This window comes from Dermochelys coriacea, chromosome 9 (genome assembly GCF_009764565.3).
Source record: "Dermochelys coriacea isolate rDerCor1 chromosome 9, rDerCor1.pri.v4, whole genome shotgun sequence".
NCBI classification, from domain to species: Eukaryota; Metazoa; Chordata; order Testudines; family Dermochelyidae; genus Dermochelys; species Dermochelys coriacea.
Genome location: NC_050076.1, coordinates 76,746,312 through 76,768,825, shown reverse-complemented (window position 1 = coordinate 76,768,825; position 22,514 = coordinate 76,746,312). Strand labels below are relative to the sequence as shown.

At 42.3% G+C, this 22,514-nt stretch overlaps 1 protein-coding gene across 1 annotated transcript in view; it reads left to right on the top strand.

The window, feature by feature from the left end:
- Positions 1 to 6,686: 6,686 nt before the first annotated feature.
- Positions 6,687 to 22,514, top strand: part of LOC119860920 (sodium/hydrogen exchanger 2-like) — a 66,267-nt gene continuing 50,439 nt past the window's right edge. Inside the window, exons 1-3 of the mRNA XM_038415120.2 lie at positions 6,687 to 6,966; positions 9,395 to 9,858; positions 16,731 to 16,981. Of these exons, the coding sequence (XP_038271048.1) occupies positions 6,687 to 6,966; positions 9,395 to 9,858; positions 16,731 to 16,981 (995 nt within the window). The remainder of the gene's footprint in view (positions 6,967 to 9,394; positions 9,859 to 16,730; positions 16,982 to 22,514) is intronic.

The window sequence follows — 22,514 nt, the reverse complement described above, 5'->3', positions numbered from 1 at the left end:
CTTTATTTTTGCAAAACAAGAAACACAGGCAAAAGTAAAAAACACAGGCAAAACCATAAGGTGCTTTTGTTTTTCTGCTTTACTTTAGCACTTCTGGCTTGAGAGACAGATGGAACATTTCCTAGTTAAAAATGCATTCTGGGCCTAACATAACAGAACAAACCAATTTAAGTGAAAACAGAAGCCATATATTTTACTTCTGTCAGCTACTATAAACATAACTACCTAAATGGAGATTAGCATTTCTCCATCTGAGCAATAAGGCCCGGATCCAAAAAAGCATACAAGCATGTGCAGAACTATAAGCATGTGCGTAATTCCATTGATTTCAGTTGCACTGCTCATGTGCTTAAAATTAAGCACATGCTTAAGTGCTTTGCTGGATCAGGGTCTGAATGCCCTGGAAAGACCTTCTGGGAGCATAGGTAAAAAGCACATTACCGATGACTCATTTCCATGTATAATGTATCTGCTTTACTCAGAATGATATGATGCATGAATTTCAGTAGCTGATATAAATTAGCATAGGCTGTTTGTGTTTCATTACATGATGTGTACTGTGACAAAGCTCTGTCCTTGCCTCCGTGGGTCCCGCGTTTCCTAGTGGATTTCGCTAGCCTCAGAGGCTCACTGTGACCCTCCACGTAACCCTTCTTTCTCTAGAGACAAGGATCACAGTCTACTGAGCCATTTTCATCATAAGACACCGAGGGAGGTGAGGAGAAGTTATCTTTCCTTGTACAGTCTCTGTTGTCTCCCAGTCTCAGTGATTAATCAGGGGGCAAAGGTGGGGGGGGGAGCCCGGGCCCACCCTCTACTCCGGGCTCCAGCCCAGGGACCCTAACAGTATCAGCTATGGTAGCTGACCTTTTATAAACATGACATGTACAATTCCCTGGGCTACTTCCCCCACAGCAGCCCTCACTTCCTCAAGCTCCACTTCACCCTTACCTCAGGGCCTCTTTCCTTGTGCCTGATATGGCGTGTACTACTCAGCCTTTTCAACCGCGCAACTTCTTCCCACAGCTCCTGACATGCACACCCACCTGACTAACTGGGAGGCTTTTAACTAGTTTCAGCCAGCCCCTGATTGGCTTCAGGTGTCCCAATCAACCTAGCCTTCTCCCTGCCTTCTGGAAAGTTCTTAATTGGCCCCAGGTGTCTTAATTGACCTGGAGCAGCTGCCATTTCACTTATCCTGGTACCAGGGATTTGTTTAGCCTGGAGCTAATATATCTATCTCCCACTACTCTTCCATAGCCATCTGGCCTTGCCCTGTCACAGTACATATACATAGCAAAGAATAGAAGTTATGAGTTATATGCCCAGCTGTGCCTAATACTGTCCTTATCAATGCCAGAGCAGCAGAACCAAGAGCCAGAAGGGATAAAATCCTAAGTCCCCCTCCTATTCTTTTCTTTACTGTAAAAGTAAGGAACAAGAAGAAGTTGGCACTAATGAAATTAAGGAGTACCATATAGGACCTGTTAAAATGCTTAACTTAATTCAATAATTTAATTGCACAGAGCCCAGATTCTGATAACCTTACTCATATTAAAAAGTACTTTACTCTTCTAGTAATGCCATTTAATTTCAGTGGGGCTACCTGTGGAGCAAGGTACTAGTCACCATGAATAAGGGGATCAGAATCTGGCCCCAGAACCCTATGAATATGGGAAAGAATATGATATCAGAAAAAGTAAAAGCACATCAATAAACATATGACCAAATGGTACTCCCATTAAAAAGTGGTTCAGTATGGTTCAATACCCATTAAAACAAGAGGAATAAATATCTACATACTGCAGGTTTTAGAAAAAAATCAGACTTTGACTTTACAGAGAAATTATTCCACAATAAAAGGTGACAACTGAATAGTTAAATTCTTGAGGGAATTAGTGGACTGATTTGTGTCAAACTTCAAAATAGAACCGTTCAAAAAATAAAAAGACATCATCTTAATGAAATGCTAAAACAAATTCTAAGACTAAGATCGCATCCAAAATTAGACGTTATGAAGACCCTTTCCTTTCATTATGTCTCTAGATATATTGGCAAAGTAAATCAGTGATTAAGCTGAAGATATCAATGGGAAAAGTTGAGTGCATGTATTAGTCTTTGCAGGATCGGGGCCTAATTGCACACAGAAGCCGCAAGGCTGCAGTTATTGGAGTTGGGACTTCATGTGAGCACAGGGCTCCAGTCTCTTGGAGTTTATTGCAGGATCAGGGCCATGATCACAGAAGTCTGAGAACACACGTGAAGGAAATTCATTCAAAACTCCAATAGATATTGGCAAAAAATGTTTCACATTCTTTTCTCAGATATCATTATTTCCCACAGTACACTTTGTGTTATTCAGACGGGCAATTTTTTAGGATAATTCTGCATGTGTAAATTGTCATGAAATTGCACTTGCAATTTTTGCGCATACCTCAAGCTTTTGGTTTTAAGCATTTGGCCTAAAACATATTTTTATTTTTAAGTCGCCACATGAAGCAAATTTTAACATTATTTCCCTCTGATATTCCCTCCACACCTTCCCTTTTCTAACTGCTATTTTTGTTTGTTTCAATTGATTAAATGGGCATTGATTTGGCTGGTAAAACATTTTGTAGCAAGCAGTATTGAGCTTTGCTCTGCAGCCTTGCCCTCTGCTGTGATGCAAACCTTTCTGTTTTTGCTTAAGATGAACATGAGTGAAAGTGAACTGGAAAAAATGACTCTTGCATTTTCCTTGAAGTAGCAAAAATCAAAACTGATCCTTTTGTTTCACAAAGCTCTAATTACCTGGCTCACCAAAAACAGAGCAAATCTTCCAAACCCAAATTTCATAACCAGAATGTTCTGCTGGGTGGAGATTACATCATAAGGAGAAGCATGACCTGGGGTCAAGTCTGCTTGTTCTGTTCCTAGCTCTGCCACTGACTTACTGGGTAGCTTTGGGTGTCTCATCTTGTCATCTGTGCCTTAGTTTGCTCTTCTGTAAAAGGAGTATAATTAATAATTATGCAGGTCTGTTGTGAGAATTAATCTTTGTAAACAAAGAGATCTTTGGTGAAAAATGGAACCATGGTGATTATGCTTTACTACTGTTATGGTTATCATAGAAAAACTCTCAAGTCAAGAGGGGCCCCAGGGAGACGAAAACTCTATGGCATTTCCCTCAAGGGCTTTTCCCCATATTGATCTGTCAGAGGGAGAAGGTGTTGCCCTGTCACAAACGGCAGAATTTTGGCCCTCCAAAGCCATGGATCAGCCAAGATCTATTGTGTGCTTCCTTGGGGGATGTGCCAAAGTCATGGCTCTCCATGCGGAGTTCTGTGTCTGCCCTGACTCTTAGCTCCCTAGGGCTCTTTGCTGTCTCTGCAGTTTTTGCTGTATTGCAGGATCTGCTGACTCTAAGAAGGTGCTCCCGGGATCCTGGGCTATGCTATAGGAGCACTCAGCACAGCTCAAGAGGAGGAGGTGAAGCAATGCAAAGGGGGCTTTTGACAACCTTTGTGCTTCCATGATCCTCAGGCTGGTGAATGCTAGGCCAGTCCCCAAGTACAACTTAAAGCAGTCTGAAGATTAAGATGCACTGAGTGCCAATGGCCTGCAGCAGTCCCCTTACCAGCTCTATCCTCTTATTCCCAGCCATGCCACCGGCACTCACAGCCAGGATGGGGGTTGAGGTAATAGCGAGTATGGTGTCTTTGAGCCACCCAAGAATTCCCTATGCAGAGTCCACTGGCCAGCTTAGGGAAGTTTTGCACTACCCTAGTGATATCAAGCTCCAGTAGGATCTCAGGGGCTCAAGGCCCTTTTGGTTACTGTGGGCACTTGGGCACCAAACTTTGAGTTTGTAATGGCACGTGCTGTATTTGAGAGGGAACCCCAATCAGAAAAGACTGCAGACACTCCCAGCTGAATTAATGGGGTAGTTAAGGGGGAACTGTGGGTGCCTCTTTATTTCCCTAGCACAGAAATCAAGAGATGCAAATTTCTGGAAAAGTTTTGGTTTTGATTTTTTTATTATTGTTTTTTGTTGAAAACAATGAAGGTCTCAATCATCCCCTGGGATTCCCATGCAGACAGGGCCCATCCCTGCCCAAAGAGGAGTGGCCAGGAGGGGCAATCATCCATCTCTGCAGCATCATCTCCTTTTTCTCAGACCTTACAGAGGGGATGGTTCCTGCACATGGGGAGAAGGTGGGTAGAGTGTCAGAGAGATGGACTTCATCCTTCCTAAATCTGCAGGGAATTTACTCAAAACTTCATGCATTCTGGGGCATTAACTTTTCCATGGCCTCTTCCCTGTGGAAGAATCTAATTTTGTGAAATGGGGTCCAGTGGAAGACATCTAGGAACCAGAGAGAGGACTCATAGCTGGTGCAGGTGGTCCTGGCCTCCTAGGTAGGGCAACCATATGCCCAGTTTTGGCTGGGACAGTCCCCTTTTTAAGCCCTGTCCAGGACATCCCAACATTTTTTTGCAAAAATGGGCATTTATCCCATTTGCTCTTGACAACTGATGATCAGCTGGCAAGAACAAATGGAACAAATGCCAAGTTTCCCCCAAAAAGTGGAGTGCACACCCCCAGGGGGTATGGAGGAACATTTGTGGGGGGCGAGGGAGCAAGTGGCAACACGAGGCACTGGATGGCAGGGCTTGGACTGTCAGCCTTGGGCAGCATGGGACTTGGGCAGTCACCCCAGCCTCAGGCGGTGCGGGGCTCAGGTGCTCAGCCCCAGCCCTGGGAGGCATGGGGCTCAGGTGAGTGGCAATGGCAGGTGGCTCGAGCCACCCCACACAGTGTCCCATTTTTACTTGGGGAAATATGGTCACCCTACTCCTAGAGTTATCCCAAGAATCTTTGGATTCTGGAGGCAGAACACCCTGGTAAATGATCACAGAGTCACTTTCTTCCGACACTGAACAAGGAAATTTATTAGCATGTTCTCAAGACTCTTCTGCCTTTTTGTGAGTTTCACTGTAAAGATTTTGCCTAGATCACTTCAGCCCCCTGCCACCAAATTTCCTGTTTAATATTTAAAGGAACAGTGCACATATGCTTAACCCCCATCTGTTCCAAACTGTGAGGGGCCTTATTCCCCACTCCAAGGAATGATTATGGGGAAATGCATAAAGGGAACCCTGTAGGATTGCCCTCCCCCAGGATTTCCTCCTGTCATTTTTTTCCACACAAAGGGAGAATTTTTTGCCAAAACTCTTGAAATCTCAGTTTGCCAAGAAGTCAAGACAGCATTTTCTTTAGTCAAGGTAGAAATTCCTGTTAAAAGCACATTATAAAAGCAGATAAATGATGTTAAATGGAGGGGTGGGAGGGTGCCTTTCAGAATGTATCACTGCTTCCCAAGATTCCTGTTTATTTTTCTGCCCTACAAAATAATATCAGAAATTGGGACATGGTGTGTTATTGACAAACAAAGAGCACATACATGTGTGATTTTGGTCTTCCGTCTAGCTCTCCATTATAGAAAAAATGGATCACCAATATGTCATTAGCAGCTCGGGTTTGGTGTCCTTTGGGCATCTGAAGAAAAAAATGGGTCATCGATTAGTCCAGCAGCAGCCTGGGGCCCCCATATTTTAATTGCTTGTGCTGCATGGGCTAAATACATCCCTGGTGAAACATCACTGGTGAAATCGTGGAGGGATTTGGTTTTCTGTGTTTCGCCCTCCATATTATTAATGTGTCTGATAATGCGTCAAACAAATACTCTGCTTCTCAAAATGAATGCGAGAGTATCCCCTAAAGTCAGTGGATACCTATCCCTGAACCTTCCCAGTGGCCACACCGGCTACTGCAGTATAAAGAACTGTTCTGAGAAGAAATGGCCAAGTAATCAAACACTCCTGAAGTTCAGATATGGTAGTTAATGACATCTCTCTCTCTCTCTGTCTCCGTTTTATATTCCCCTCCCCACCCCTGTCCCTGTGGTATCTGAGTGCCGTGCATGAAAAGGAAACACAGAAATTGCTCTCTCTTCTGCTCCTGACTGCAGAAGACGACAAACTATTGCTGGAATTTATTCTTGAGATGCCCTCCATCCTAGACCCTCCAGTTGCATGCTTAGTTAAGTGATTGTATTAGCTGGTTGTAGTTATTTTTGGTGGATACTCTGATTTGCATTTGGTTTACCAAAGGGAAGATGCAATGGGCAAAGGTATCATCTATACCAGTTCTCTGTGTAAGCACTAGAATGGGGGGGCTGGGGCCCGAAATCAGCCACTGATCCAGGTTTTGCTGTTGCCTCTAGGTCTGGGGTTTTGGGGGTTGCAGAAGGAACAGTTACACTTGTTCTTCATTTAGGCAGTGGAATTTGGGTGGCTGAGGCCCAAAATGGTAAGGATCTCCCCCCTTCCCCCATACACACACAGAATCACATACACTAAGGGTTTGTGAGGCTTTCCTGTAAGCAAACACTAAGCGCCTTGCGGCTGAGTGCAGACTTTCCCTGTGTGCGAATTTGGCCCTGTTCCCCAGCTCTCCAGGGCTGGGATTCATTGGGCTGCTCAGTGGCTCCTGCCTTTGCACCCACCCACGCAAGTGGCTCCTGCAGGGCCTATTAGGCTGGAGCCCTGCCCAGCCACTCAGGGTCAGAGCAGCAGCAGCAGCAGCCAGGAGCTGGGAAGCAGCCAGTCTCCAACTTTCCAGGGCGGACGGCTTCCCAGGGCTCATGGAGAGGCAGAGGCTGGGATGGGAGGCTGCAGCAGGATGGATGCTGGGGCCTTGCTTGTCCTTGCTGCTGGGAGCTCCTGTGGTCAGTGCACTCCAGGGACCGTCGCTGCTGCTGTCTCCCGAAGACAGTGGCCCAGAGAATGCCAGCTGGGGGTCCCAGGAAGCCCAGGATAATGAATCCTCTGTGCACACAGTCTTCTTCTCCCTGGATTATCAGCATGTGCAGGTCCCCTTTGAAATAACGCTCTGGATCATGCTAGCTTCTCTGGCCAAAATAGGTAAGAAGCCAGGTTTCTTCTGGGCAGCAGCAGGAGGAAGAGGAGAGGGGCAGAGCTCAAACAGGGGAGGGATACTCTGAGAACTTCCCTGCATTGGGCATCTGTTTGTCAAACCCCAGCTAGGGTGGAAAGTCCTTGCTTAAAACCCTCCTTACCCCTAAATCTGTCTGTGAGGTTTTCAAAGTCTCTGAGTGCCCCATCCTGCCCAGTGCCTGACTGAATTGCTCTAGCCTGGGAAAGACAGTCAACACATGCACTTCTCAGCCAGCTCCTCATAACCGGGGAAGCTCAGGTGGGAAGTGAGTTATCAATAATATTTTTAAATCTTGGGCTAGATAGAAGAGAACAACTTCTTCCCTTTATGGTACGGAGCTGCTCAAACTGACTGCATTTCATCTCTGCAGCATCAGGTAGGGCTGTTTGTTGACAGGATACCAAACTAGATAGCCCTCTGGGCTGATTGTTTCTTTATCTCCCCCTTTCCTCCATACACACATACAGATACACAGGGTTTGTGAGGCTTTCTTGTAAGCAAATGCGAAGCACCTTGCAGCTGAGTGCGAGACTTTCCCTGTGTGTGAACCTAGCCCTGCTCCCTGGCTCTCTGAGGCTGGGTTTCAATAGAGTACTGTACATTAAATTGCCATATTTGCAAATGGAAAAAACCCCACACAATTGCTTGTCAGCTTGTAATACTGCAGCTGCAAATGACAGTGACATTTCCAAAGCCACATATAAGTTTATACATGCAAAACTTAAGAACTGCACACACATATCCATGGGAGAGGAGAGTCCAGAAAGGATAATGGGAGTAATTGTGTAATTATATAACTGGAGTGACAAATTACAAATGTGAATAATAATCCTGAACTATGTGCCTGCTTTCGCAACTTTTCTGCACACAGCTCTCCACTGATGTCAATGGGAGTTAAGAATGAGGAGCGGGTTGGATCAAGCCCATCACAATGAATAATTTGGGCCTAAGAGTAATATGGTATAAGAAGGGAAATGATAAATACGGGCTATGAGCTCCATTAGTACTGCAGAAGCCCCTTAACCTTAATTTAATTATTCAGAAATATGAAATATCTGATGCTTACTTACATTGTAAGGTCTTTGGAGCAGAGATAGTCTTTTGTTTTAAGTCTGTATACCACCAAGTACTCTAGGGGCCCAGTTCTGGTAATACAAACAAACAATACAAATAATGATTAATAAGATTTTTTTCAGTTTGGTTTATTTTTTTTCATGACTTGTGTTGTATGAATTTCTTTTTAAAGTTTAGATCTGTGCAAAGTAGCTGAATGCACCGCTTGTCCGGAGGTGCTGAGCTCACTTTTCACATGTTGTATTCTAACTGTTTAAAGAGCTAATGATAAGTGAATATTAAAATGTCCTCCTTTATAATTAACAAGAAGGCTTTCTCTGACAAAGAACATTCGTTGGAAACACGGAACACAATTTAAAAAAAAAAAGAACTGTTGCTCTCTACTTTTGTAGCGCTGAAGACAGTATGGTATTTAGACCCTACGCAATCTATTATCCTGAATTCCTTCACGTATATTTATCTTAGGTAGATTTTTTTCAGTGCCTACTGTACTGTTATCTAAAATATATAGCTTTTAACCTTTTGTTGTGATGAATTGAGGAATATGCCAATTGTAGTTATTAAAAATCTTCTGGCACTTTTGGCAAAATTAGAGGTGTGCTAGCCTAATTCCAATTTAGGTAAATATACTCCACCTACTTTAAATTTTCCCTCATATTTTGAATTCTATATGCTATTCTTCAGCTTCTCTTTAAAAAAATGTTGTCTACTGATGTTGTGTAGCAAGATGGCTGTGTTTCACCGCAGATATGGCTGTGTTTCAATAGAGTATATAAAACTGTAAAGCACTTTGGGATCTTCCTGAATGAAAGGTGCTATAGCAGTAGTTCTCAACCTTTTGTACTGGTGACCCCTTTCACATAGCAAGCCTCTGAGTGCGACCCCCCCTTATAAATTAAAAAAACTTTTTAATATATTTAACACTATTATAAATGCTGGAGGCAAAGCGGGGTTTGGGGTGGAGGCTGACAGCTCGCGACCCCCCATGTAATAACCTCGCGACCCCCTGAGTGGTCCCGACCCCCAGTTTGAGAACTTCTGTGCTATAGAATGCTATTTATTTATTAACTTTTCATTTTACCAACATTTACAGCATTTTTTAAATTCACTTCATGCTCACCTAAAGAATCCTACTGGTATTAAGATGGAAAATTATTATTTAGGATAAACAGCATCAGTTCACACCCCGCAATGCTCTCTGCTAAAAATGACAACATGGAGCGATTCCTCTTTTGTATTATAAAAAAGTGTGATGAAATGATGATGTCAACATATTATGCTGATTCTGGATAATGATGTCATCTTTTCACTGTTCACCAGCATTTCATCTGTTTAACAAGCTGCCGTCAGTTGTGCCTGAAAGCTGCTTATTGATATTTGTGGGGCTTATCATGGGAGGCATCATCTATGGCTTAAACGACAAGTCCCCACCAGTCATGGACAGTGATATCTTTTTCCTCTATTTGCTGCCACCTATAGTCCTTGATGCAGGGTACTTCATGCCCAGCCGTCCCTTTTTCGAGAACATTGGGACTATTCTTCTGTATGCTGTAGTGGGAACTATATGGAATGTGTTTGGGATTGGCTTCTCGCTGTATGGGATATGCCAAGTGAAATCCTTTCACCTGCAGGATGTATCTTTGCTCCATAATCTCTGGTTTGGCAGTCTGATTGCTGCAGTGGATCCTGTAGCAGTGTTATCTGTGTTTGAAGAGATACATGTCAATGAAAAGCTTCACATTTTGGTTTTTGGAGAATCACTCCTAAATGATGCTGTTACAGTGGTAAGTACTATCACTTATGTTGGTATTAAATGTACAGAGGAAGGATGGTCCTATGGCTAGTGCTAGCCTGGCACTCAGGAGACTCACATTCAATTCCATGTCCTGCCAAAGACTTCCTGTATGACCTTGGGCAAGTCCCTTAGTGTCTCTCTGTTCCTTAGATCCCCAGCTGTATAATGGGGACAATACCACTTCCCTACCTTACAGGGATATTGTGGAGCCAGAAGCAGTGGTGATTATAGTGGAAGTTTTTTTTTAGTGTAGAAAGGACCCATGGAATTTGACCCATTGATTTTTATGGAGAGGTCTCATTCACTGCAGTGCGAAAAGGTTACAGGATATGATCTATGACGGTGTAGTATCTACAGTCTGTTCTCAGTAACATTCCCCTAGAGCCAATATGTGCACATGAAGACACTAAGATATGAAGAGAAAAAGTAAATTTGCGTTTTGTTTCAGAAACATCGTCAATATGGGAATTAGATTGGCAAAAGGGGCGGGGGGAGGAGGCAGGGAGAGGGAGGGGAACCTTTCCAGTGAACAAACTATAATTAAAAAGTAAAACAAAAGTATCTTGTTGCTACTATTATTGGCTACAAGAAAGCATGATTCTGGTGCTGAGCTGCCTCAGCTCCGATTGAAATCAGCTGTTCTCAGGGATGAGTTATGCAGGAGGTCAGACTAAATTATCATCATGGTCCCTCTGGCCTTAAAACCTGTGAATCTATAAAGTGTTCTTTGGAGCCAACTCAGCACCTTGCAGGATCAGGCCCTAAAATTGTTATTTATTTTAAATGTTTGTATTGACACTTGCTGCATTGTCATAACAGGAGCAGACATGTTTTGAGAGGACAATCTGTTAATATGTACCTTCTTCGTCTTTCTACTATGAATTAAATCTCCATTCTCTTAATAGTTACTTTATTTAAAATAAAGAGAGTGACTTTCTTTTGTGTCCCATCTTCTGAGGAGCAAAATCCAAGCCTGGTCCCTGATTTAAAAAATGACTTATTTAATTTAAAAATGAGCTATTTTCCCTTTTATCCACTCTAGCTGCAGAATCCCATTCTGAACTCACTTAGGGCCTGATCCAGAGCCCACTGACTGCAATGGGGGTCTTTCCATTGATGCCGGAAGGCTGTGGATCAAGGTCGTAGGGTCCACATAATGGTGAGCATGTATACAGTGGTGAGCTTTTACACAAGAGCAGTCCCATTGAGTTCAGTGTTCAACAAGGTGGGTAAAGACTGCACAATTTAGCCCCTGAATAGTGAGATCCCTGAGGCAGGAAACATCCTCATATTCGTACAATGCTGAGTAGACTATCAGCACTCAATACATTATAGTAATAAATAAAGCTTATCAGATGAAGTGTCTCTATTGTTATCTAATGTGCCCAGTCCTTTGTTTCTTGTGAGGTTTGGGCATTGAGGAACACAGGATTGGATCTAATATGCTGACTCAGTCATACCAATTTCTTCAAGTGGGTTCAAGATAAGATTCTGCAGCTGGAGTCAGGCACTGCCTATCACTTTATATTACGCAATGTCTTTTATACTGCATATGGTACTCTTTTATAATGAAGAATTCTAGACAGGAAAACACTAAGTTAAAGACTATTTCTCAACAATTTAATTTCCCTGTAAATAAAAGGGACAATAAAAAATCAGGACCTGTTATGCCCAATACTTCTACATCAACTTTGGATTATAGAAATAGTTTAGCGTGAAATTGTCCATTTTAATCAACAGCCAGTACTTGCAGGAAGATATTTAGGTCCAACATCTCTGCAAAGCTCTCCACTTCAGGAAGTCTCCTGTCGTAAAGTCTGTTGTAAAGCCCATTGGTATCAATGGAATAATTCGCCTTGATTTCAGCGGGCGTTGGGTCAGGCCCTATCTGCATGCCAGAAAGTTGGTACACCAGAGTTGCCACACATGATAGTGCACTCATTGCTTTCAGTAATTGGTATAAAACTGCTGGTATCATTGGCTGCATCAACAGCCTGATGTACAACCAAAATGTGACTCGATGGATTTACTGTTAATGTTTGAAAAGAACAGGAGTACTTGTGGCACCTTAGAGACGAACAAATTTATTAGAGCATAAGCTTTTGTGGGCTACAGCCCACTTCATCGGATGAATAGAATGGAACATGTAGTTAGAAGATATATATATATATACATACAGATAAGTTGGAAGTTGCCGTACAAACTGTGAGAGGCTAATTAGTTAAGATTAGCTATTATCAGCAGGAGAAAAAAACTTTTGTAGTGATAATCAAGATGGCACATTTATACAGTTGACAAGAAGGTGTGAGGATACTTAACTTAGGGAAATAGATTCAATATGTGTAAAAAGAAAAGGAGTACTTGTGGCACCTTAGAAACTAACAAATTTATTTGAGCATAAGCTTTCGTGAGCTACAGCTCACTTCATTGGATGCATTCAGTGGAAAATACAGTGGGGAGATTTATATACACAGAGAACATGAAACAATGGGTGTTACCATACACACTGTAAGGAGAGTGATCACTTAAGATGAACCATCTCCAGCAGGGGGGGGGGGGAGGAGGAAAACCTTTCATGGTGACCAGCAAGGTGGGCCATTTCCAGCAGTTAACAAGAACGTCTGAGGAACAGTGGGGGGTGGGGTGGGAGGGGAGAAATAACATGGGGAAATAGTTTTACTTTGTGTAGTGACTCATTCACTCCCAGTCTTTATTCAAGCCTAAGTTAATTGTATCCAGTTCGCAAATTAATTCCAATTCAGCAGTCTCTCGTTGGAGTCTGTTTTTGAAGTTGTTTTGTTGAAGGATAGCCACTCTCAGGTCTGTAATCGAGTGACCGGAGAGATTGAAGTGTTCTCCGACTGGTTTTTGAATGTTATAATTCTTGATGTCTGATTTGTGTCCATTTATTCTTTTACGTAGAGACTGTCCAGTTTGACCAATGTACATGGCAGAGGGGCATTGCTGGCACATGATGGCATGTATCACATTGGTAGATGTGCAGGTGAACAAGCCTCTGATAGTGTGGCTGATGTGATTAGGCCCTATGATGGTGTCCCCTGAATAGATATGTGGACAGAGTTGGCAACGGGCTTTGTTGCAAGGATAGGTTCCTGGGTTAGTGGTTCTGTTGTGTGGTGTGTGGTTGCTGGTGAGTATTTGCTTCAGGTTGGGGGGCTGTCTGTAAGCAAGGACTGGCCTGTCTCCCAAGATCTGTGAGAGTGATGGGTCGTCCTTCAGGATAGGTTGTAGATCCTTGATGATGTGCTGGAGAGGTTTTAGTTGGGGGCTGAAGGTGATGGCTAGTGGCGTTCTGTTATTTTCTTTGTTGGGCCTGTCCTGTAGTAGCTGACTTCTGGGTACTCTTCTGGCTCTGTCAATCTGTTTCTTCACTTCAGCAGGTGGGTATTGTAGTTGTAAGAATGCTTGGTAGAGATCTTGTAGGTGTTTGTCTCTGTCTGAGGGGTTGGAGCAAATGTGGTTGTATCGTAGAGCTTGGCTGTAGACAATGGATCGTGTGGTGTGATCTGGGTGAAAGCTGGAGGCATGAAGGTAGGAATAGTGGTCAGTAGGTTTTTGGTATAGGGTGGTGTTTATGTGACCAACACCTTCAGCCTCCAACTAAAACCTCTCCAACGCATCATCAAGGATCTACAACCTATCCTGAAGGACGACCCTACCGGTTTTTGAATGTTATGAATCCTGATGTCAGATTTGTGTCCATTTATTGTTTTGGATAGAGACTGTCCTGTTTGGCCAGTGTACATGACAGAGGGGCATTGCTGGCACATGATGGCATATATCACATCGGTAGATATGCAGGTGAACAAACTCCTGATGGCGTGGTTAATGTGATTAGGTCCTATGATGGTGTCACTTGAATAAATATGTGGACAGAGTTGGCATCGGGCTTTGTTGCAAGGATAGGTTCCTGGGTTAATGTTTTTATTGTGTGGTGTGTGGTTGCTGGAGAGTATTTGCTTCAGGTTGGGTGATTATCTGTAAGCGAGGACTGGTCTGTCTCCCAAGATCTGTGGGAGTGAGGGATCATTTTTCAGGATAAGTTGTAAATCTTTGATGATGCGCTAGAGAGGTTTTAGTAGGCAGCTGAAGGTGACAGCTAGTGGTGTGCTGTTATTTTCTTTGTTGGGCCTGTCCTGTTGTAGGTGGGTATACCTGCTGAAGTGAAAAAACAGATTGACAGAGCCAGAAGAGTACCCAGAAGTCACTTACTACAGGACAGGCCCAACAAAGAAAATAACAGAATGCCACTAGCTGTAAAAGATTTAAGGGTGGCAATTTTGCAACAAGAAAAGGAGTACTTGTGGCACCTTAGAGACTAACAAATTTATTTGAGCATAAGCTTTTGTGAGCTACAGCTCACTTCATTGGATGCATTTGGTGGAAAATACAGTGGGGAGATTTATATACACACACAGAGAACATGAAACAATGGGTTTTATCATACACACTGTAAGGAGAGTGATCACTTAAGATGAACCATCACCAGCGGGGGGGGGGGGAAGGAGGAAAACCTTTCATGGTGACCAGAAAGGTGGGCCATTTCCAGCAGTTAACAAGAACGTCTGAGGAACAGTGGGGGGTGGGGTGGGGGGGGGGGAGAAATAACATGGGGAAATAGTTTTACTTTGTGTAATGACTCATCCACTCCCAGTCTCTATTCAAGCCTAAGTTAATTGTATCCAGTTTGCAAATTAATTCCAATTCAGCAGTCTCTCGCTGGAGTCTGTTTTTGAAGTTTTTTTGTTGAAGTATAGCCACTCTTAGGTCTGTAATCGAGTGACTGGAGAGACTGAAGTGTTCTCCGACTGGTTTTTGAATGTTATAATTCTTGATGTCTGATTTGTGTCCATTTATTCTTTTACGTAGAGACTGTCCAGTTTGACCAATGTACATGGCAGAGGGGCATTGCTGGCACATATCACATTGGTAGATGCGCAGGTGAACGAGCCTTTGATAGTGTGGCTGATGTGATTAGGCCCTATGATGGTGTCCCCTGAATAGATATGTGGACAGAGTTGGCAACGGGAATTATAACATTCAAAAACCAGTTGGAGAACACTTCAATTTCTCCAGTCACTCGATTACAGACCTGAGAGTGGTTTTCCTTCAACAAAAAAACTTCAAAAACAGACTCCAGCGAGAGACTGCTGAATTGGAATTAATTTGCAAACTGGATACAATTAACTTAGGCTTGAATAGAGACTGGGAGTGGATGAGTCATTATACAAAGTAAAACTATTTCCCCATGTTATTTCTCCCCCCCCCCCACACCATTCCTCAAACGTTCTTGTTAACTGCTGGAAATGGCCCACCTTGCTTGTCACCATGAAAGGTTTTCCTCCTTTCCCCCCCCCCCGGCTGGTGATGACTTATCTTAAGTGATCACTCTCCTTACAGTGTGTATGATAAACCCATTGTTTCGTGTTCTCTGTGTGTGTATATAAATCTCCCCACTGTATTTTCCACCGAATGCATCTGATGAAGTGAGCTGTAGCTCACGAAAGCTTATGCTCAAATAAATTTGTTCGTCTCTAAGGTGCCATAAGTACTCCTTTTCTTTTTGCAAATACAGACTAACATGGCTGCTACTCTGAAACCTGTAATTTTGCAACAGAAAAGCTTCAAAACCAGACTCCAGTGAGAAACTGCTGAGCTTGAATTAATATGCAAACTAGATGCCATTAACTTGGATTTGAATAGAGACTGGGAGTGGCTGGGTCATTACACATATTGAATCTATTTCCCTAAGTTAAGTATCCTCACACTGTCTTGTCAACTGTCTAAATGGGCCATCTTGATTATCACTACAAAAGTTTTTTTCTCCTGCTGATAATAGCTCATCTTAACTAATTGGCCTCTCACAGTTTGTATGGCAACTTCCAACTTATCTGTATGTATATATATATATATCTTCTTACTACATGTTCCATTCTATGCATCCGATGAAGTGGGCTGTAGCCCACGAAAGCTTATGCTCTAATAAATTTGTTAGCCTCTACGGTGCCATAAGTACTCCTGTTCTTTTTGTGGATACAGACTAACATGGCTGCTACTCTGAAACCTGTTAATGTTTAGGGATTTTAACTGCACTGTCATGTGAGTAGAAGGAAGATAGTGAGAAATAATATGTATTTAAATGCTTTGATTATAGATATACAATATCAGTGTGTTTGCATTTATAATCCTTCATGGATCAGCAGCAAAAGTAGAAGTTTACCTCTCTTCCCGTTCATTCACATCAGTAAGGGGTGAGCTTCATAGTCTAATTGGAACCATTAATTTCAGATGTTCCATCCCACAGACAAATTCTTATTGCTAGTTTCTTTCATAATACAAATCTCCAGTGGAGACTTAGAGGGACAAAATCTCCATGAAGATCTCCTTGCAGAACACCCCCTTTGTATCATTCCATGGGGAGGGTGGGGTTTGTCTCCCATGTGATAGGCCATGGAGAAGCCCTGTTTTTCCCCAGGGATCTAAAGGTCTAGGGCAGGCCGTGAGGAAACTATATGCCTTTACACCTGACGAAGCTCCTGGCAGGCACCCCCCTCCCCCCCGCTGCCACATCCATTGAAACCTCAAGAGCCAAGATTTAGGCTGCTTTATCCATTCGATGCATCTGATGAAGTGAGCTGTAGCTCACGAAAGCTTATGCTCAAATAAATTTGTTAGTCTCTAAGGTGCCACAAGTACTCCTTTTCTTTTTGCGAACACTAGGAAAGCATTTCACCACATAGGCAGAAGTGTCACAAACATTTAATGATGTGTCTGTTGCCTGTGGTCATCTCTAGCTAATGTTTGTTTATCGCTCTCTTTTTCCTTTTATTTTTCTTCTAGGTGCTGTACAAGCTGTTTAGATCCTTTTGCGAAATGTCAACAATCAAAACTGTGGATGTGTTTGCAGGAATTGGGAAATTTTTTGTGGTTGGAATAGGAGGGGTATTGGTAGGCCTTTTATTCGGGATGATTGCTGCCTTTACCACACGATTTACCAAGAATATCCGTGTAATTGAACCCCTCTTTGTCTTCCTGTACAGTTACCTATCCTATCTCACTGCAGAAATGTTTCACCTCTCTGGTATTGTGGCGTAAGTATATGCACAGATTTTCTTATTCATGCAATTAATGCTATATTCAGAAAAGAATCAGTCATGATTACATCAGCGTTGCTTAGTCTGAGATATATGATAAACATCTCTGTATTAAGTGAAACAAATAAATATAAAAGCCTTTGAAATGGTACTGGGACATAACCACATTGCATGCACTATACAATTACACATAAATGGTGATACACATTCTTCAAATGCGCTCACATATTCTGAGGATTTAAAAGACAAAGAAATGGCCTTAGCCTTAGAAACTTAGTTCTGTTTCACAGAACAGATGGCATCTGACTTTAAATGATTTGAAATGCTGAAGGACTTAAGTTGAAATTTCATGGTGTAGAGATTGGAGCCAGCCTGTGTATTTTAAAACTGGAAATCATAAATAGTCCTGATTATTAGAGCTGGACAAACTTCAAATGGTTCATCCATTCAGTCAGGCATCCAAATGTCTGCAAGCTTATTCAAGCTTGGTTTAGTGTCTTTGGTCTGGAAAATGTGCATGTTCAGTATGTGTGAGACTTCCAGTTCTTTCTGGTTTTGGCTGGGCCAGAACAGGCTTTATAGCAGTATTTTGAGTTCCAGTCAGTACCAGGATGTGAAGAGGTGCACTAAGTGGTTGATTGGATTCTTTGAACATCAGAAAAAATTGGGTTTGATCTGGGTTTTGGGCAAGACTTGAGTCCATTCTAATTTTATCTCCGTTGCTTTGCCCATCCCGACTGATTAGCTTATTTAGGTCTATATCCTGCCTTTACTTTCTGATGGTTTTATTGGGCAGGCAGGATTGCTCATGGTGAGTGGGATGACTGTGTGGTAGGTTGCACATTGCTTCTCCTTAAAAAAAAAAAAGAAGAAGATTGCACACTTTCCTCCACTTTGTGTACACTCCAGCATACATGGTACCTGGCCAAGACCTAGCTGCATCCCTGGCCAGCAGCCCTTGGAGCTACAGCACTTCAGTGCACAGCAGCCAGTCCCATAGCACTCTGTTGAGTGTTCGGTATCCTGTCCTACTGTTGCTAAGGTGATCTTCTCCCCCCAGCATGCCCCTGCTCAACCCAGGGCAAGATCTGGCTCCTTGTGTTTTAGCTTAGTTTTTCTAAATCAACACAATTCACAGGTATACTTTCACATACCATGAGTGTCACAAAACAGCATTGCCAACAGCTACCACACAATGGTATCCTCGATTACCAGTTTTCCCTATACTTAGATTATGAAGTAGCAATGTGCATAATGACTCTTTGATTGTAGGTAGACAGATAGACAGGCGCACACCCACTGACCTTGATGCTATCATGCATGATCAGGGACCGGATTCATCTTTCTGTTAAATTGATGTAAATTAAGAATAATTCCACTAACCTCAGTAGAATTATACAGTAAGTCCTTGCTTAACATTGTAGTTCCTGAAATATATGACTTTAAGCAAAATGATGTTAAGCGAATGCAATTTCCCCATAAGAATTAATGTAAATGGGGGGGTTAGGTTCCAGGGAAATTTTTTTCACCAGACAAAAGACTGTATTATATATATATGTATATACACACTGTATAAGTTTTAAACAAACAGTTTAATACTGTATACAACAATGAAGATTGTGAAGCTTGGTTGAGGTGGTGAAGTCAGAGGGTGGAAGAGGGTGGGATATTTCCCAGGGAATGCCTTACTGCTAAATGACGAACTAGCACTCGGCTGAGGCTCAAGGGTTAACACATTGTTGTTAATGTAGCTTCACACTCTACAAGGCAGCATGAATGGAGGGAGGGGAGACAGCATGGCAGACAGAGACAGAGACACACACCCTATGTGTGAGAGAGAAGAGAGAAAGATTCACATTGCCCTTTTAAGTATACTGACACCACTCTAAGTACATTGCCTTTTTAAGTAGATCAGCAAGTTGAGACAGCAGCTGCTGCCAGCAAGCTCCCCCCATCCTGAGCCCTCTTGTGTCCCCCGCTGCTCTATGGAGATCGGGTAAGCGGGGAGCAGGAGCAGGGGGGGAGGGAGACACCCTGACATTAGTCCCCCTCATGCCCCACCCCCCCGCACAGCAAGCAGTAGCCTCCCGGGAGCAGCTCCAAGGCAGGGCAGGAGCAGCACATGGCAGTGGGGGGCAGGGACAGCTGAACTGCCGGCAATTGATAACCTGCTGGGCAGCTGTCACACAGGGAACTTAGGGCAGCAGGGAACTGATGGGGGGCTATGGTCCACCCTGGTTCCAACCACCCACCATCTAGCTCCAACGGGCTGCTCTTTCTGCAAATCAGGCGGTTGCCAAACAACGTTCTAAGGGAGCACTTCACAACTTTAAATGAGCATGTTCTCTAATTGATCAGCAACGTAACAACGAAACAATGTTAATTGGGATGACTTTAAGTGAGGAGTTACTGTACCTGATTTCAGTGGTGTAACTGACAGCAAAATGTGGCTTGTAGCATAATGCGTATGAATTAGGATGAGTGTAACTATGGGCTTGTCTACATGGTGGGATGATGCGCTCTATGGAGGTGTGATTTGTTAAGTGCAATGTCATACTGTGCATTAAGTAGTTCGTGTAGACCAGTGGCTCTCAACCTTTCCAGACTACTGTACCCCTTTCAAGAATTTGATTTATCTTGTGTACCCCCAAGTTTTACCTCACTTAAAAGCTTACAAAATCAGACATAAATGTACCAAAGTGTCGCAGCACACTATTACTGAAAAATTGCTTACTTTCTCATTTTTACCATATAGTTATAAAATAACTCAATTGGAATATAAGTACTGTACATACATTTCAGTGTATAGTATACAGAGAAGTATAAACAAATAATTGTCTATGAAATTTTAGTTTGTACTGACTTTGCAAGTGCTTTTTATGTAGCCTATTGTAAAATGAGGCAAATATCTAGCTGAGTTGATGTACCCCCTGGAAGATCTCTGAGTACCCTCAAGGGTACATATACCCCTGGTTGAGAACCACTAGTGTAGACCCTGATGGTGCTCACTCAAGGTTCTCTAGTGTTTCAAACAGCACAATGCTAAAGCATACACGGGAACCTGTTGGGAGCTCCTTCACTGGTGCTTCTGCTGTTTCCCTTGACTGTCATCCTATGTTGCATTCCTGACTTTGGCCCTGATCCCTCAGGGAGCTCCATATGATCAGACCACTGTGCCAATGCGAAGCCCTTCAGCCACTGGGACTCCATGCAGTCTCAGGGGTCAACACATTCAGGATGTTTGGAGATTCCCAACTCTTGTGATTTCATCACAAGTCTTTTGGTATTCAGTGGTTTTTGTAAAGTTCCAGCACCTGAATTCATAAGATTACTGACTGTCAGTAGAAAACCGAGGGATAAATAAATGCATGTTGTTCAACTTGCGGTTGATCAGCTCAATGCAGAGGGTGCTGAGGGTGCCTTCTCTAGAAGTGGAGAAGGCATTTTACCATACTAAAAGAGATGATCTTTTCCATAACTGAAAGTGCATGGGGAAGTGGCAGCACTGAAAGGTCACAAGAGGAACCTGGTATTTGTTGAACTATCTATATCTACATTTTGTTTCTGAAAATATCAGAGATTGATAGCCAAGAAGATAAATGCAAAATATTGATGTCTGATCTACAGTTAAAATATGTAGCTCCTTTAATAAAGATTTTTAAACATCAGAAATTATTTTTGTTTAAATGTTGCAAAATCATTTCTGTATATTAGTTTCAATGTCAGTCTAACAAAGAATTCAAGAGATTGACTCATCTATGGAATGGAGACACCTTTCCTTTATAAAACTCCCCTACAAGTCTCTGGGGAAGCTAACTGGAGGTATCAAGATTCTTTAAGTACCGCTTTATATAGTTATTGAGAGATACTAGTTTTTAATTGGAAGAAGTTTACTTTAACCTTTAAGAACATGATTAACTGTGGGCTAAATCCTTCAATCTTGAATCAGACACCAAAACTCCCACTAACATCAATGAGAATTTTACTTGAGGAAGAACTGATTTAGTCCAGCAAAACTCGATCCAGTATTTCTAATGGACAAAGAGATCTTACCTTAGAATCAAAGACAGTATAGATGTATGAGGTCATCCAGTCCGTTTCCCTGACAGTGGTTGCTAGCTCTGATCCTGACTGAGGAAATGGACTCATCTAGTGCTGACAAACACAAAAAGTAAAGATATTTAGTATTTCCCTAATGACTGTAAAGTGCATCTAGATTCCAGTGATATGTGCCTTATAGACAACTCCGATATTGATAATACTGATGATGAGAAGAAAATGAAATATTAAACATCCACCTACCAGTTAAATACAGCAGTATCTGGATGATCTATGTTAAAACCAATGATACTACATTGTGTAAAAATAGGAATCGTCTATACTTTGCAGGCTTTTGTTTCCTAGATGGCCAATACAAAGCAATATTTCAGTATTGCTGAAACAATTATAGTTCATGGGAAAAGGTAAACTAAGGTACATGTGACTGAACAGTGAAATAAATATGCTGCATAATCAGCATGGAAGGAGAAGGCGTTCAGACGTAATGGTGTTTCCATCTGTCACGGGGTACTGTACCCAGCATGGAGCCCATTTTTTTCCCTTTTTAATAATGCATCATTTCTGGATCAAAATGTGTGCTTGGATAGCTACTTCCTTGTCATAAGAAATAGAGATTACAGATAATGGTATATTTTAAGATTTAAATATAAGAAATAGAAAGACGCTTATGGCTCATTTGTGTTTCTTAAGCCTTTTAAACTATCTTCCAAGAAGATGTTGTCAAGCACATTTTTTGTATTGCTCTCTTGTTTGTGATACCAGTTTAGTACCCTGAAAATATTCTCCCAAAACTAACAGTATTTTTATTTTGTGCTTTGAAATTAACATCACGGTTATAGTTTAACTTCATTGTTTTGCTCTGTAAATATCTGCACAGCTGGGTCAATAAGGGTTTGTTAATTAGCTGCTGCTGAGCCAGCAGAGGGGGAAAGATCACAAGAAGATGAGCCTCATTTTGCTCTTGCTAACAGCAATACAAAGCAGGAATAACTATGTTGAAATTAATGGTGTTTTACTAGTAGCAGAGGACAGAGGAGGCTGGTGAGAGGAGAATCAGGCTCATTGATTTTTCATGGGTTGCAGAAAAATAGTCAGGTGAGATCTCATCTCATGGAAACCTTGGCCATTGTTGCTGTTGTCATCCTTCTGTTCAGTTGTTGAAACACACTATTTGCTGCCCTTACAGTTAGCGCTCCCTACCCACGTTATTAATGCTCAGTACAGATCTTCACATCCAGGCTTCCCAGTGGCCACATATTTCCCCTATTTAGAAAAATTGACAATTTCCAACAGAAAATGATCACATTTATTTCTGAGGTCCTCTCTATTCCCACTGTACACTAGGATGTACTTTGCCCAACGTTTTGGCAGTGAACAGAGAAAGGACAGATGAGCTCCTCTCCCTGCCTCATTTCACTGCATTTCATTGCAGTTTAGAAGTGGAGGCAAAAAAGTAGTGGGGTTTTTTTTG